The 15,333-nt window shown below is 38.9% G+C and overlaps 1 protein-coding gene and 1 long non-coding RNA gene across 2 annotated transcripts in view; one reads left to right on the top strand and one right to left on the bottom strand.

Moving 5' to 3' along the window:
* The window catches only part of TRPC7 (transient receptor potential cation channel subfamily C member 7), a 73,995-nt gene extending 63,276 nt beyond the window's left edge, over positions 1 to 10,719 (top strand). Inside the window, exons 8-12 of the mRNA XM_088536963.1 lie at positions 96 to 291; positions 3,604 to 3,825; positions 5,548 to 5,628; positions 9,766 to 9,841; positions 10,555 to 10,719. Of these exons, the coding sequence (XP_088393089.1) occupies positions 96 to 291; positions 3,604 to 3,825; positions 5,548 to 5,628; positions 9,766 to 9,841; positions 10,555 to 10,697 (718 nt within the window). The 3' untranslated portion in view covers positions 10,698 to 10,719. The remainder of the gene's footprint in view (positions 1 to 95; positions 292 to 3,603; positions 3,826 to 5,547; positions 5,629 to 9,765; positions 9,842 to 10,554) is intronic.
* Positions 4,977 to 12,387, bottom strand: LOC148591774 (uncharacterized). Its single transcript, XR_015914032.1, has 2 exons — positions 12,254 to 12,387; positions 4,977 to 5,207 (listed from the first exon to the last, which is right to left on the bottom strand). It is a non-coding gene; the product is annotated as an uncharacterized LOC148591774 (long non-coding RNA).
* Between the last annotated feature and the right edge of the window lie 2,946 nt (positions 12,388 to 15,333).

The raw sequence follows: 15,333 nt of genomic DNA, 5'->3' as shown, positions 1-15,333 counted from the left end.
TTTATATTGGCAGAGCACCACTTTTCTTATTAGCATTTGGCCTGGCTAACCTGACGTTAACCCTATAAAGTGATTGTTCTGTCTATTTTTTTTAGGGTGGAAGAAAGTTTTAAGACCTTATTCTGGTCGATATTTGGCTTATCTGAAGTGATATCTGTGGTGCTGAAGTATGATCATAAATTCATTGAGAATATTGGATATGTACTCTATGGAGTATATAATGTGACTATGGTGGTGGTGCTGCTTAATATGCTAATAGCCATGATCAACAACTCCTATCAGGAAATTGAGGTAAGATAAGAAGCTGGATTACAAACTCACTATATATTATCATCATTGATGGTGCAAATGCTAAAAGAACAAGGAAGTTATTGCAATAACTATGGGCAATATTTGAGTCTTATTAAAACACAAATTATGAATCATGTGAGCGTTGCGTAGTCGCTTTCCCCAAATCAAGGCTGAATTAATAATTAACAATGAATCCGTTTTGTAACAACTTAATTTCCTTGTTTTTAATGACTGTTTGTGAGCAAACGCCAATTTCCTTTACATGCATTTAATGAAAGAGGTTTCCTTATATTTTATTCTTTGTAAAGGGGGATGGGTTATGATCAGTTAGACATGTGTATTAACTTAGCTGTGTTATTTACGAAAGAACAAATAGTACATTTCATCTGGCTTTTTCCCCTGTTCTCTACTGATTAAATGCATAGGTCCATCTAGGTCTGAAGCTCATGTAGGCATATTTAAAATCCTCTATTTTTCATGCACTAAGGATATAACCTTGATATAGAATTTTTTTAGGAGTGCTTGGGTCAGCAAAACATAACTGCATGAACATTCCCAAAAATCAACATTTAAAGGGCATGAACATAACACTAGGGGAGTATGAACAGGTTTCTGAGGTGAGATATGTGTAAGATTTACCCAACCCCAATCAATATTGTTGGCATTCGCAGACTAAATTCACAAAATGCTTTGGGTGTATACAACTTTGTGCTAATACCAGGAAAAGAGATTAATATTTGGGAATGTTAGTGCCGATTCACCTCTTTCTTCTCCTGATTTCTCAAATGTCAAGTTTCTGTGGTGGGGTTTGTATTAATTATTTGCTATAATCTTCCCTCAGAACCTGACACTGCAAAAGGCCAGGGCTGAAAGTATTTTCTCGCTGTAATGTCTAATTCCTCCATGCTCTGAAGTGCAAATATAGCTCTGTCTTGTGTGTGCTGCAATTAAGTCTAAATGTCAGTGAGACCTTATGTCTGTGCTCTGCCCAGAAGCCCTCCTGCATGCAGAAGGCATTCCCCCCAAAGGCTTCAGATCACTTAAGATCAGGCTTCTTCCCTGGTCCTCTTCTACTGAAACAAGTTTTACTTTTAAATAGGGCCTCAGCATTTACTGCATTTTCTAGTTTATTGTTGTAGGCAGAAGTGCTACAAAAAAAAAAACTTTTAGAAAAGTGTCTGGCTAGGTGGCCTATTTTGGTCTTTTATTTTAAACTTAGTGATGTTCAGAGAATTTGCAGGAAATGTGCTTTATCATCCTTTATAGTTGTCTATAATTTTTCAAAAATTTGTTAAGAAATAGTCATATCAAGAAAATAATTTTAAGCTGTGTGGTCCACACGTTCCTTATTTGAGGAATGTGAGAAATCTGCTAATGCCTTTAAATGTTCAGGGAGAATAATAAAAAAAAATACAGTTTTCCTGCTGATTTCAAAGTCACTTGTGACAGTGTGTTTATCTGATGACAACAATATCAATGACAACAGAGGACTGTAATTACTTGGAATTAATTTCCATTATGGCCACTGGGGCCTTGCTTTCTTGATAGGTGAAATTAAGAGACCATCTTCTTGCATTTTCCATTGGACCCATCTCTACAACTATTTCTATCTTCTTCTATTTATTTCTGGCTTTCAAATATCAGTGCTTCCAGCACACTTTTCACTTATGAAGAGGAAAAAAAAATCCCTTTTGTCAGACAGAACCAGGACTACTTCCATGACTACTTCCACTGTGTTCTTAGATATGTAGCAGAAAAGCATTAAATAATGCTAACGAGTTATGTATACTGTAATTAGGCTCAAGATTTTTGTTAAGTTCAACTGCAAGTAATGAAAAGGCCAAATGGCAGAAGTGAATAACATTGACAAAGGCATATTGCTGTCACTGTGATAGAATTAAGTTCTAACCATCTGTTCAGTGTTATGCCTGCTTTTGACTGCATTTCAGACTTAAGGGTTAATCAGAGTTATACTCTCAGAGGAGAGCCAGATACATGCATTATTAATTTCAGCAGATGCTGATGGTAGGGGCAACCATGCTTCTACTGATGCTGCTGGCTTCCATATAAATCCAATTAAAACATCTGCAGAGCATCTGTAGCTCAAGTTTTCCTTGACCTAGTAAGCAGTCTTGATATATGGGTTTGACGGTCCTCTGATATAAATGGCAAGCAGATCCATAAAATATGTGCTAACCTTGTGCTCAGGAATGATCTTGGCTGCCCTTGCCAATCCCCAAGGGGACTTCACCAGCACGGAGAAATGGACCTGTCCTCTACCTGCTTATGTGACAGGTTGAGAAGGCCAAGAACTAAGATGTACTAATCTATGGACACGTGATGGTGAAAGCAAACAGGATTGATGAGGAAATCAGCTGATGATAAAAGAAGTCAGGGACCTGACTTGACTTCTTTAATCCTATAAAGATCCCCTGTCAATCCAGCGATAACGGTTCCCTGGCAATTAAATGACATTGCACGTAACTGGAGGCTTTGTTGTTGTTGGATATATATGCATATATTAAATCTTTTCCTGCTTTCCGCAGCTCTATGTATGTACTTCTCTCAGCACAGCACAAACACCAGATCATTATTTTTTTCCTAGGTATGAAAGACAACCCCTTTCATAGTCAAGGAAGAGTTTGACTCAGCATAAAAGAATCATGTCCAAAATATTTTTAGTGAATCTATTTACTGGCTACCACTTCCAACCTGCCTGTGGCCTTCCCCAGGGAGAAACTGGGGATCAATACGAGATTTTGAACCGTAGCACACTCTATTCATTCGTCCTTCTTGTTGCAGCAGGGCTCTGCTCCAGGCCTTGAGGCTCTCCATGCTCCTTCCTCCAGTCCATGTCTTTCTTTATGGCACTCTGCTATGTGTTTGCAGCCCTTGCTGGAGAGAAGCGCAAACTCATTCATCTCAGAGTTCTCACTGACCTTTCAAACTCATGACATTTGCCTGGCTTAGAAGACAAAAACAGTTTGTCCATTTCCAACTGATTCTTTATAAGCAGCTTGTAGAAAAACTCCTCCTAAGTAGAAATGACATCAGTTGAGTATGTGGAGGATTTGTGCTCTGAATATTCACTACTTTGGTTAAACCTTCCTTGCTTTGAGATCGCCATAGAGAAGCCTAGAAGGCCACATTGTGTATGAAGCAGTCTTGGTTTGACAACCAGAAGTTTCATTATTATTAAACCATTTCTCTATGTTTTCCTCTGTGCTAACAAAGTCCGGTAGCCAAATCCTTCCGATGTACTAACTATGCACTTGGTTTTGTCTTGTTTTGCTTTCCTCTTCCCTCCCTAAGGAGGATGCAGATGTGGAGTGGAAGTTTGCACGGGCCAAGCTCTGGCTATCCTACTTCGACGAAGGGAGGACTTTGCCTGCTCCTTTTAACCTAGTGCCAAGCCCTAAATCATTTTATTATCTCATACTGAGAATAAAAATGTGCCTCATAAAACTCTGCAAATCTAAGGCCAAAAACTGTGAAAATGATCTTGAGATGGGGATGCTGAATTCCAAACAACGGGTAGGTTGCAACTTTAATTTTACCTTCCTTTTAGAAAGGATTTGAGGACTTTTGGGGAGGAGGGTTATTTAGCTTGCAGGTAGACAAGGGACCAGAATAACCGCCTGCTCGACGTCGTCATTACGCAGTGCTTGTACCAGAGCAGCATCTAGAGGGTCCTCAAGATTCACGGCCCAGACACTAGGAAAAGAGCAATTTTTAAAAATGCAGGCACTGTTATAAGGGAGTTTCCCAAGGCTGAATACTGAATGTCAAAGATCAAGGTCCAAATCAGATGCACAGATAAGATCCCATCTTGTTCGATTCTTAATCTACCTACTGAGTCCTGATGCCTCATCAAAGTGTCTTTTTTCCTTTAAATGATTTCCAAACTAATTTTGCGGTCATTACATAAATATCCTGCCATTCCAGATTTGTGAACAAGTTTCCAAGCAGGGATTAGTGATGCCTCCTAAATACCTGGTGCTATAATTAACAGTCCTCCTACTTGCATCTGCCTAATGACAAGCGTGGCCACCACCACCACACAGGTCCTGCCACAGCCACCAGCTGCTTGGTCTTTTGAGATGTCCTTGGGGAACTGGAGCATCTGCTGCCTGCACAGCAGCACACTCTGCACAGCATGAGACACACACAGGAGCATGCTTAAACGTCAGACACTTTCCAACAGAATTAGCTTTGTTCCCCTTTAAAGAAATAACAAAGAATTGCAGAGAAAGGTGTGGCCAAAGGAAATTATCTGTAATAATGTGCAGGTCACTTGGACCAAAACATTCTTAAAAGGTAAACTTATAAAATGCATGAACACACTCACAGGGCAAATCCACTTGCAGCATTTCTGCTTTACATTAGCGAAGAAATCGCCCAAATTGCTCACACCAACTTGGATAATTCAGCTGCAGCTGCAGTCATCTAATTCAATGGATTAAAAGGCATGAGAGAACATCTTCGTGTAAAAGAGGCCTGGCGTTTATTTAATTTTCCCAGCTCAGGCTGGACTTGAAACAAGAAAATCACACTGGGAATCAGTTCCTGGAATCTGACAGAGGAGATAGATAGGCTGAAGTGCCAGTCCTTTAACTATCACAAATAATAATTTTAAAAGATAACATTTTTCATGATATATTTGAATCAAGCCACACAAAGCTCACTTGGTTTGGAATTTATTTTTGGCTTCAAAGCATACACCGAAGTATGAAAGTCTTCACTATGCCATCTGAGTGAAGCTGTCTACTTTGCCTCTTTTTTTGTGAAACATGTGCCAAATTCATAGTTTCCATGGCTTTGCCTTAAGCAATGAAGAAACTCAGTCATTTCTTGCTTGTCTCCTGATTTTGTTCGCTAACCATGTTCAAATCAGTCTCTGCTACACCATGGCATGCCTGATGAGTGACAAAACAAAACAAAACAAAAAAATAGTTACGTCTTGCTATTTGTCCAATCACTATTATGATCTTGATGCAACAAATTTCACCTATTTCTTGGGCTCCCTAATCCTGTTGGGAATGGAAAACCCTTAATGAAGACCTACCCTGTACATATACTTCCATACAAGTGTAAGAGTCTATGATACCACTTTTTTTTAACCCGAAGGTGCCAGCTTTATTCTACCCCTACATTGAAAAATTTCCTGCTGTTTTTATAAGAGTCTCTTAATTTGGGGCTGGCTGGGTGTGAGACGCTATCACTGATTTAATATTTCATGATGTTTTATAATTTCAGAAAGTTCGTTTTCAGTCTAGCACTCGAAATACAGAAAATTTTTCTGGGAAGAACGCTTATAACAAGCCCACAAGATATCAGGTAATAACAGCATGAAAGCAGGAGCAAGGAAGAGATTTGCCAGTGAGCAGCTCTGTTCTGCGAGGATCGTATTTGCTCTCTTGACAGTGGGTGCCCTCCTGTGACCTGTCAAGTTGTCCCTTAACATTGTCATAGGACTGGTATGGGATGTTTCACATTCCTTGCACTTAAAGACAAATGCAGCACACCTATGGAAACACATGGTGTTAATGCTTGTCGTGCTAATTAAGTCCAATCAAGTTTGTTTAATTTGATATAAGAAATATCATTCAAGCTGTAGTTCCCCAGTCTTGCATTGACAGCATTTCATTTTATCATGACACATCATAATCTCTATAGCTTTTACATTAACATTTGCATGTGCTTTCTCTGGCAGTGGCTTGTCTTACTGAGCTAAACCTGCAATGTGGTATGGTTCAAAAATACCTGTGATGGCAACGGTGACAGGGGTTACCTTAACCACCCCATGAACTAATACTGTCTGTCTCAGCTTGAGTGTTTGTGCTAGCAGAAGTGTTATTTCTTGGGCAAATGGTGGATTCTGTGTGTGAAAGCTCAAAACAATAAGCAAAATGTCCCCTGTTGGACTTTTTTTTTTTTTTCATTTTTATATAAATTGAAAAAGAATGAGGATAAGTGAAATGTCTGAAGATATCAACATTAGAGTTGAGGAAAATAATAGCTCAATGGGACATAACGTGCGGTGGCAGTTCTAGGACTGATTCGTCTTCTCTGTTGGCACATCATCCAGCACAGTGGGCTCCTAGGCTGTACAGCAACACCTGTAATAAATTGACATCACTTTTAAAAGGTATCTAGGCTCTTGTGCAGGGGTTAAAGGTGCATCTGAACAATCTCAGTTTGAAACGACACTCATTCACTTATTGTTAGTTGATTTGGCATCCTCAAAGGCAAAGGGGAGAGAGAGATAATTATGTCTCACTTAGAAAGGCACTTAAGCATTTTTGTTATTTTCCTATAAATTCAAATCCCAGATAACAGAAAGCTGTGTCAACCTCTGCTAGACTCATTCCCTTCTTGTGGCTATTATTTCTAAAAGAGACTGCCTAATGTTTGTGGTAAATTAGACCTTTATCGCCAAGGGAAGTAGGTAAAAAAAGGGAAAGGCAGCTGTGAAAAATAGATGTATTTTCAAAGAAAGTGATAACTACATATTCTTTTGCTTTAATAATGTTCCTACTAGACTTGTCCTCAAATTATGTAAGAAAGCTTTGGTTGCTGCCCAAAGAAATTGTCAAAATAATACGAGAAAAGTGTAATGGTCTTGGTTATCTAAATGTAAAGAACAGCTTGATAATCTGGCTAGTCTGCAACTGTGAAAACCTTTGAAGTCGTGGTTTTCCTCTGACCTGTTTTTTTTAGTGAGATTTATAAAACGATGCCCCTTCAGTCTGTCTATCTCCAGTGTATGTACATAAGCACAGTCCTCTAGAGGGATTAAAAAAACACGCATAACTTATATGTGCAGTAATTTAAAAAGTAGTAAGAACAGGTCAACATGTAGCTGTCATGATCTGAGAATAAACTAGACTAAGAAAAAAACATGAAGCCTTTACCAAACAGTCTTGAGTTGGCACTTTAAGATGGAGCATTGTGTTGGGCTCACAATTTTTTCTTGCTTTCCAAGCTGACAGTGTGTCTTCCTAACAACAACATCTTGATCTACAAAACTCCGAAAAGGATTGTCAGGGGAAAAAACCAAAGAAATAATAGTCCGTACTTTCAAAGGCTCAGAAGTATTTTTCTGTCTTGTTTAGAGAAAATAACAGAGAGATAGAAAATGAGCAAATTCCTTTTGTTCACTTCATTCATGAGCTCTTTTATCACCTAATTTATAGCGTGGATCTGAGATCACTAGTTCCTACTGCTGATTGTGTCCAGTTTTGACTGGGCACATGAGGGTGAAAAGCCCTTCTCCCATTAGTATTGCCCTGGGTTTTATTGGACACATGCTAAGCAACATCTGCCGTATCCACAAACAGCACATCATCTCTCCTTATTTCAAAAGAAACTTCTCAATTATATATCAGTATTAAGGTCTGTAACAATAAAGGCAGGTGTAAATGAAGGCATGCTAAGATATCATAAAGACTGAAGTAGAAAGGCACCATGACTCCCAAATTAAAGGAACTAAAGTCCAGCAGGACTAATGAGACCCAAAAAGCCAGCAGTTGAACCAGAAACTGAGCTTAGATCACCTGAGTCCAATTCCAGTGCCTTGGCCACAAATCTGTCCTCTTCTCATTTTCCACTATGCTACAGTCTATAAAAGGTGTTCAGACAGTTGGCAAACAGCAAATACAGAGATTTCTGCATCTGAAAAATCTCAGTTAGAAATGACTTTTCTTTCTTTTTCTTTTTTTTTTTTTTTTTTTTTTTTTTTTTTTGATTCAGGATTTCCCTACCTTTCTGCAAACATTACTTCATTTATGTTTTCTCAGGTGGCAACCCTACCTCCCTCTGGATTCTACTACCTTGGTCATCTTCAACACACCGTACGTGCGCTGTACCTCCTCTCTGTTTTGTTTACCTGATGAACTCGGTTAGCCAGATAACTCTTTGATTCAAAGCATCCCATATGCCATGGCTGACCTATATGGAAATGACTGGATCCTGTTCCCTTTTTTTTTTTTTTTTTTTTTTTGTCATTTACATGCCTTTTACACTGCTATAGTTTATACCTAGATGCTAAGGAAAGAAAAAGAAGTGGGAGTATTAATTCCTTAATTCATGTTTCGAACTCTTTGCAGTGTTTTTTGGTGATTTTTCAAAGCAAAGATGTGATTGTTCAGTGAATAGGTAAGCTTGCATTGCCAAGAGGCTTTTCCTTTACCTATGGCCTCTTGGCCAAGGGCAGGACATTTGTGCATCTGTTCTTATCTGTGCACTTAGCTTTCTCCTGTTTTCAGAAGATGTGGAAAGCCCTGAGGCACAGAAACATTGGTCAAACTTATTACTCTTTCAAAGGGAAGATGAGGGAAGATGCCATTTAATACTGCCTCTTTCTGGAAGTGCTAGAGTCAAACAGGAAACAGGGCAAAAGACTCTCCTAATTTGCTCTGTTTCAAGAAACTGCCCCCAAGCAAGATAGCTTGTCCTTCTGTATCAGCCTCAAGCCTTCCAAGACAGACTTGAAGTTATCAAGCACTTGGGTGACCAAAGAAGTTATGTCTGAAAAATAGTTTCAGGTATATTTGTTTGGAAACGTATATTGTCCCTGTGAGAGCAATTACTTTTTCCCTTTATCACAGTAAAGATTGTTTCCCCATTTGTGATATTCATTTTAATAGCAAAGAACTGGAAATGTCACAGGCCTTCAGTGTGTAGCCCAAGACTAAGTTATTTTTCTCTTGTCTCTAGATCAATGTAGCTTATTCATTTTTGAAACAGTATCACATTGCAAGCCCACATCGATAACTGTCTCCTACATATATGCTGTTCTTTACTAAAGACCCTGTCCTATTTTGTAAGTCTACATGATACCATTTTCCCTTGTGCATATCTCGAACTCCTCAGTTCTCTAAATCACTTCTCACTCATTTAAGCCAAGTTCCTCACTTGTGTTTAAATGCTCTCATTTTTCTGTCCTTCACTGCATTTCATTTTTCTTCTAAGATACCCATTCCCAAGCAAACAGTCCTTCTGCTAGCTTGTATCAATCAGATATTTAGTTCATCGTTATGAGCGAGTTTGCTAATATGATTAAGGAATTTCTTATTTCTTCCAGTAGATTGTTATTGATACATTAAAGCAACATGCTAAATGAAGACTCTGGATCCTATTTCTTAGTTTGCTGATGGACAGTTGTGTTTTTGCCCCAGAGTTTGTGGGGCAAACTCTGCCTTCATATGCATCTAACAGAATACCTCAAAGCTACTCATATGTGGGATCATTATGAAATGGCTGTCAATCAAGATGAAATAATATATTGTGATATAAAGTGCATTCATTAAAGTATAAAATCAAAGGGAAGTCAATGATACAATTCCATTCCCTCCTCTGAAGCTTGATTTCACCCAGAGGGATATCGGTTACTTGAATTATTCATAGTCGGTCTAGAGTTAAGGCAATGTGGATGAGCTTGTGTTTAGATGACGGTTTCTGTTCACTTTTCAGAAAATAATGAAACGCCTGATTAAGCGGTATGTACTGAAGGCTCAGGTGGATCGAGAAAATGATGAAGTCAATGAAGGCAAGTGGAGTTTTACAATTGTCACAGATTAGAACATGTTGTGTTTTTTGGTAGTTCCAAAATTACACATAAAAGGTTGGCTGAAAGGCTGAGGTTGGATAATATAATGTGGAAAAAGAATGTTCAAGGTCACATGAAGGTGAGCAGTGGTGACTCCAAGCCATCTTTAGGCTGTTAAAATTCTGTCACCATCACCTCCTTTTGTACATGTACTTTACACATGTACTGTAGAATCTGTCTTTATGAAGCCCTGTTCTGCCCCATAGCTCTATCTATCTTGGCTTTACAACATCTAAACTATTGCCAATATCTAGCCTTGTATTGCTGTAAAACAATTTCTAACTTATCTCCCTGACTGTCCTGAGGACTTCTTTTGAACTTAGAAAGAATATGCATGGCCCTGCTGCTACATAGGAATTGTAAAAAGATAGAAAAGACCTTCTTCTAACACCTCCTGGCTGCTCGCCTCCTGGAAATGCCTTGTAAATGTTGTGATCTACGTGTGGAGAGGAAAGAGACTTGAGAAAATCTTTCCATACATCATTAATATTGGTACCATTACCATAAACAGGATTATTTTCCAATAAGCTGAATTTTAACTCCATTAATGCTCCGCTGCTATATGCTGCTTTACACACATCATGATCAAGAACACCTAAAGGGATGACTTGTTTGATTCAGCATTACTAACGAGAACATTTTCTTCTTTCTAGGAGAACTTAAAGAGATTAAGCAAGATATTTCCAGTCTCCGCTATGAACTTCTAGAGGAAAAGTCACAAGCCACTGGTGAGCTGGCAAGACTAATCCAGCAGCTGAGCGACAAATTTGGGAAGAACTTAAATAAGGACATTTGATGTTGAACAAAGAGAAAGACAACTGGCTTTATAAATGTTATTCAGTCTCAACCAGCATCTTAGGAGGGCAAAACAGTGCAAAAGATGAGTACTGCACACTCGACTTTTGCTAGCTAGCAAGTATTGGTAGGAGCACTTAGCATTACTCCTGCATTTGGTGAATTACCAGTTTAATCCTTTATGACATGGAAGTGACTTACTGGTAAAAATATATGTCCTTTGACATCAGAAATAGATGCACTACTTCCAAAAGATACTCACCCCTACCCTAGTTAGGGAAGGCATCTCTAATCAAAGGCAAAAAAGTCAAATCTTCACCAATCTAGCTGCGCTGAAGGCAACAAAACTGTGCAGATTTATAGCAACTAAGACTGAACTGATCAGAATTGGATGAAGTCTGAAGAAGAAATGTGCCATGCATATTCCTTGAAAAAAAATTTAAATTCCTGTTCTTAGGTGTGTGCTCCCTTTTTATGTTTACATGGGTATCTGTGAAGCCAACTTCAAACAGAGCTGTGGATAATGGGAAGCAAATGAGAAGTCATCTGCCCGGATGAGCAAGACGGTGTGTCAGGTAGAGGTCATATATTCAATTAGACTGGATGATACAGCTGGAAAAAATGAGCCATGCTCGCTGGGTAAACAGTCCTGTCATGCTCCTGCTTGAATTTGCTAAAGGGATTCCCAGCCAAAACTTTCTGTCTGTCTTTTCCAGCTGTATTTGCTACTAATAGATATGATCTCTTCATACAGACTTTGCCTCTATTCCTTAGATGATCCCAGCTTCAACACCAGTATATTGAGATACTCTCAGTGAAACAAAATTCCCTTCCCAAGAATATCCCCACCAGAAACATTACACATTGTGCTAACTTGGTCAGTTCAAGGAAGAAGAGGAATCCAGCAGCAACCGTGCAACTGAGTTCAGCTTTCAGATTTCAGCAATCCAATAGCAAGCCAGAGGATGAGACACATCCCAAAGAACAAAGTCCAAGGGTTTCAAACCTTTAAATCAATAAGGAAAGTCTGATATTGACAAAAAAAAAGGAAAAAATATTAAAGAAATTGTCTTCTGTGTTCAGCTCTTGCAGAGGAACAGAAAGGAATAAAACTGTTTTAAAGGCTGCAGTGATGTGAGCACTCCGATTCAGTCTGTGCAAAACTACTGCAAACATGGATTGCTTTTTTTTCTTTTTAATTTAGCTTCATGATTTTTACTATTTAAAGCACACCTTAATATTTGGGAACCACTAAACCGTAGTGTTTGTTTACAAGATACACCTATAAAATGACCATTGCATTTAGATATCAGCTAAGAAAAAGAAGCAGAACCAGAACGTGACCTGTGATCTGTTCTTAAGTGCCAGATGAGAACACAGATAGCCTAATAGAATAATAGTTATATTTGTAAAAAAATAAACAGAAAACTAAACAAAAAAAGTGTACTGTACGTAGATCTGTTTAGAGAAAAAGCAAAATACTGTATTTTTACCTTTAATAAGATTATCTTGTATACTGTAATATTTTTACCTAAAAATGGAAAAAAATAAAATTACCTCATAATATTTTGTGGTACACTGAGTGAAATATTTGCCTGATCTTTTGCATATTCAGTACATGGATATTTTGCCAGCTTTCTGTGCTGTGCAAACAATGAAATCATTGTATGAAGTATGTTTTCTATAGGGATTCTAAAGCCTGAAAAAGACAAAGAGAAAAAAATGATGTGAAATAAATTTAAAGGCACTACAACTTGAAAATTATAGGTTATATGACCAACGATAGCAGCAAGAATTACTTATTTCCAGTTTTTAATTTGAAATTATTGTGTCCTTATCAGAGCTTTTGTAAAATTATCTTTTACCTAACTGAGACTAGAAATTCAGCTAACCTAGCTTTGTACATGCGTGCCTCTGTTGCTGAGTTTGCAGTCAGAAGTTAAATGAGTAACTTTTTGCTGTAAATTTAGAGGCTTTAGCTGAGGGCAAAGATGAAACTGCTCTTCTCTCTGCATTGCCCTGTCCAGAGAAGTGCTACTTTACAGTGCTCCTGCTCAGTAGCCTTTCCCACAGCTGTTGTTTCCAAGAGTGGGAAATCTGCTGCCTTTGCATTATAGTGCTCACAATGTAATATAATGTTAAAACACTCAGGTGCCAATGTCTGTCAAAGTGAAGAAATGCCTTCAAACGACAGACACTGCATGCTTTGGTTAAAAATTAGCGGTTTGCAAGAATGATAACTAACTGGTTGTCGCTTTGGATTATCTTCCTCTACTTAAATTAAAAAACATTGCTGATTGATAGCAAATATTGACTTTCACCATGAAAAGAGTATGGAAAAAACATCAAGTTTGTTCCTGACAAGGAAAGGTTTTGTAGCAGGGATCTGTGTGTTTCATTACAGCTCTAAACCTGGTTCTTGATCAAGGCCCTTGCAGTATTTTAACACACTCTAGGAACATAAGCAGAATTTTTCTAGGTAGATCAAGTAATAAGAATACCCATAATTTCCACTTCTGATGATATGGTGCACCAAATTGTATGTGAAAGGTAAGAACTGCTACGATGCCCTTACTTACATTTCGTATATTTATATGCAATTCAACAGATGGCCTGCTCTAAAGTCCAGCAAGGTTCTCCTGATGCTGAATATTGCAATCAATACCTGCACAATTAACACTTACCATGAATAGCTTTGCTGAATGCCCTATGCAGAGTCATACGTGTGTCCAGCCAGCTGCCACCCACGTATTGAGTGTATAAATGCAGCAATGCAGCCCTGTCCAGGAAGGTAGCTAGCATGCTAATCTGCTTGGAGTGATTTTCTCTGAATGACCACAATATTTTTCTAGGAGTTCAGAAGGAGACTAAAAGAAACAAGGGAAAAATATTAAAATATTACTTAAAAAAAAAAAGTAATTTCCCACACACACAGTTTTCCATTTGCAATCCATGAACCATCAAGGCATTGAAGCTCCTTGTATAAATATTCAGGGCAAGCAAAACCCCAGTTCATTGGAGGCTTTTTTTGTTTTCATCTGGTCCCAGGAACACACACACACAAGCCGCACAGAACTGATTAATATTCCATCAGCAGAAATGATGTTAAATTTCTTGCATGGTTTATCCTCCAAGCTCTGTTTAGAAGAAATTAAAATTAAAAAGCCTTGCTGAAAGGTCCCTGAGAGAGCTGGGAGAGTTTGAAAAAACAGAGCATGTAGGTCCCAGACATAGAGTGTGCAGGTAACCCAAACACTGTCTCCCACCCCCGGGGAGACACCACAGCAGGCCAATGTCACACAGAGCCGTCTGCCAGTTCAGCTTTAATCCAGTCTAAATAGTTTTGACCTTAAAGTGAGAGAATTTGACCTTAAAGTGAGAGAATTAATATTATTTCTACAATTTCAAGGTTATGAAGGATTTCCCCATATTGACTGTAGATACAGAGCTGTGATGTTTTGTGGGAGATGTACTTGAAAGGGGTCAGAGAAAGATTAACTTAACTTAGCCACACAAGGGTTAATATACTTCCAAGACTTGTTCCTGACTCTGCTAGCCTAACTTTTGGCCAGCTAACTAACAAGCAAACTGTAAAAGGGGTAAGGTTTTAACTAGCCCAATATTGGTTCGCTGACCCTCCATATGATCAGTCATTATTCCAAGCCTTGCAAAGACCAAACCAGTTGGCTGCCACTAACAGAAATGGGGCTAATAGCACAAAGAATTAACATGTCCTTTTAAATAGCTGCACTGCCAAGTTTTAAATCATAAACCCCTGCTGAGAAAAGGTGCAAATCCCAAAGGAAAGGGGCTGGCCAAGGGCATCGAGTCATCATGATATTGCTCTCAGCCACCCCAGAAGGGCCTTGCAGCCCACACAATAGTGGTGCTGTTTTACACATAGCTCTGACCTCATATCTGGGCTGTTTTTGCCCATAATTTTACTGAGAAGTGTTACTGTCCCCAGTTCCCCACAAGACGCCATTTTAAAGTAAATAAAAATCAAGAATAGTGTTATGAATAATTGCTTAGAGCATTGCTTACATCCCGATTAGAACTTACAGCACATTAAATTGCCACTGAGGCATAATTTTCAATTAATCTACTAGAGAAATGCACCTCCAGTGAACCCAAACCAACTAACCTAATTTAAAGACACCCAAGATTAAGGAAGACTCACAAGGATGGCATGGAAAGCAGCCTATTAGCACAAACACCACGAGACATCTGCAGCATAGACGGGACTTCAAACTTATCCATGAGCTGGTGGCAAGTCCTTCCCCTCCTTGACCTGTAGGCTGGACCAGGGCTGTATTGGAGACAGTTCTCATGGGCAGTGACTGAGGGGAGCATCTCAGCAGCATCGCAGGATGGATTATGCCCACAGAGACCTCCATTCATTCGCCCACTGTGAGGAGGAACCTGGAGCATTCTTTATCAAGAAAGACAGAGGTCAATCTATAACCTGGGATGTAAAATCAGATAAAGACCAAGCAGAAAAAATACCCATAGCTTACAGCAAGAGAATGGAGGCGCAGAGAAATTCATGTTAGAGAGCTGGAAGCCGGGCACCAAAACCAGATGCTGGGCTCTTTCTAGCCATTAGCTTCCTCATCTCCCGCTCCCCATCCTTTCTC

The sequence above is a fragment of the Tinamus guttatus genome, unplaced genomic scaffold (genome assembly GCF_059628265.1).
Source record: "Tinamus guttatus ecotype Peru unplaced genomic scaffold, ASM5962826v1 Tinamus_guttatus_pri_ptg000710l, whole genome shotgun sequence".
Classification (NCBI taxonomy): Eukaryota; Metazoa; Chordata; class Aves; order Tinamiformes; family Tinamidae; genus Tinamus; species Tinamus guttatus.
Note: the sequence above shows the minus strand (reverse complement) of the source record. Positions and strands in the feature narration are given on the sequence as shown.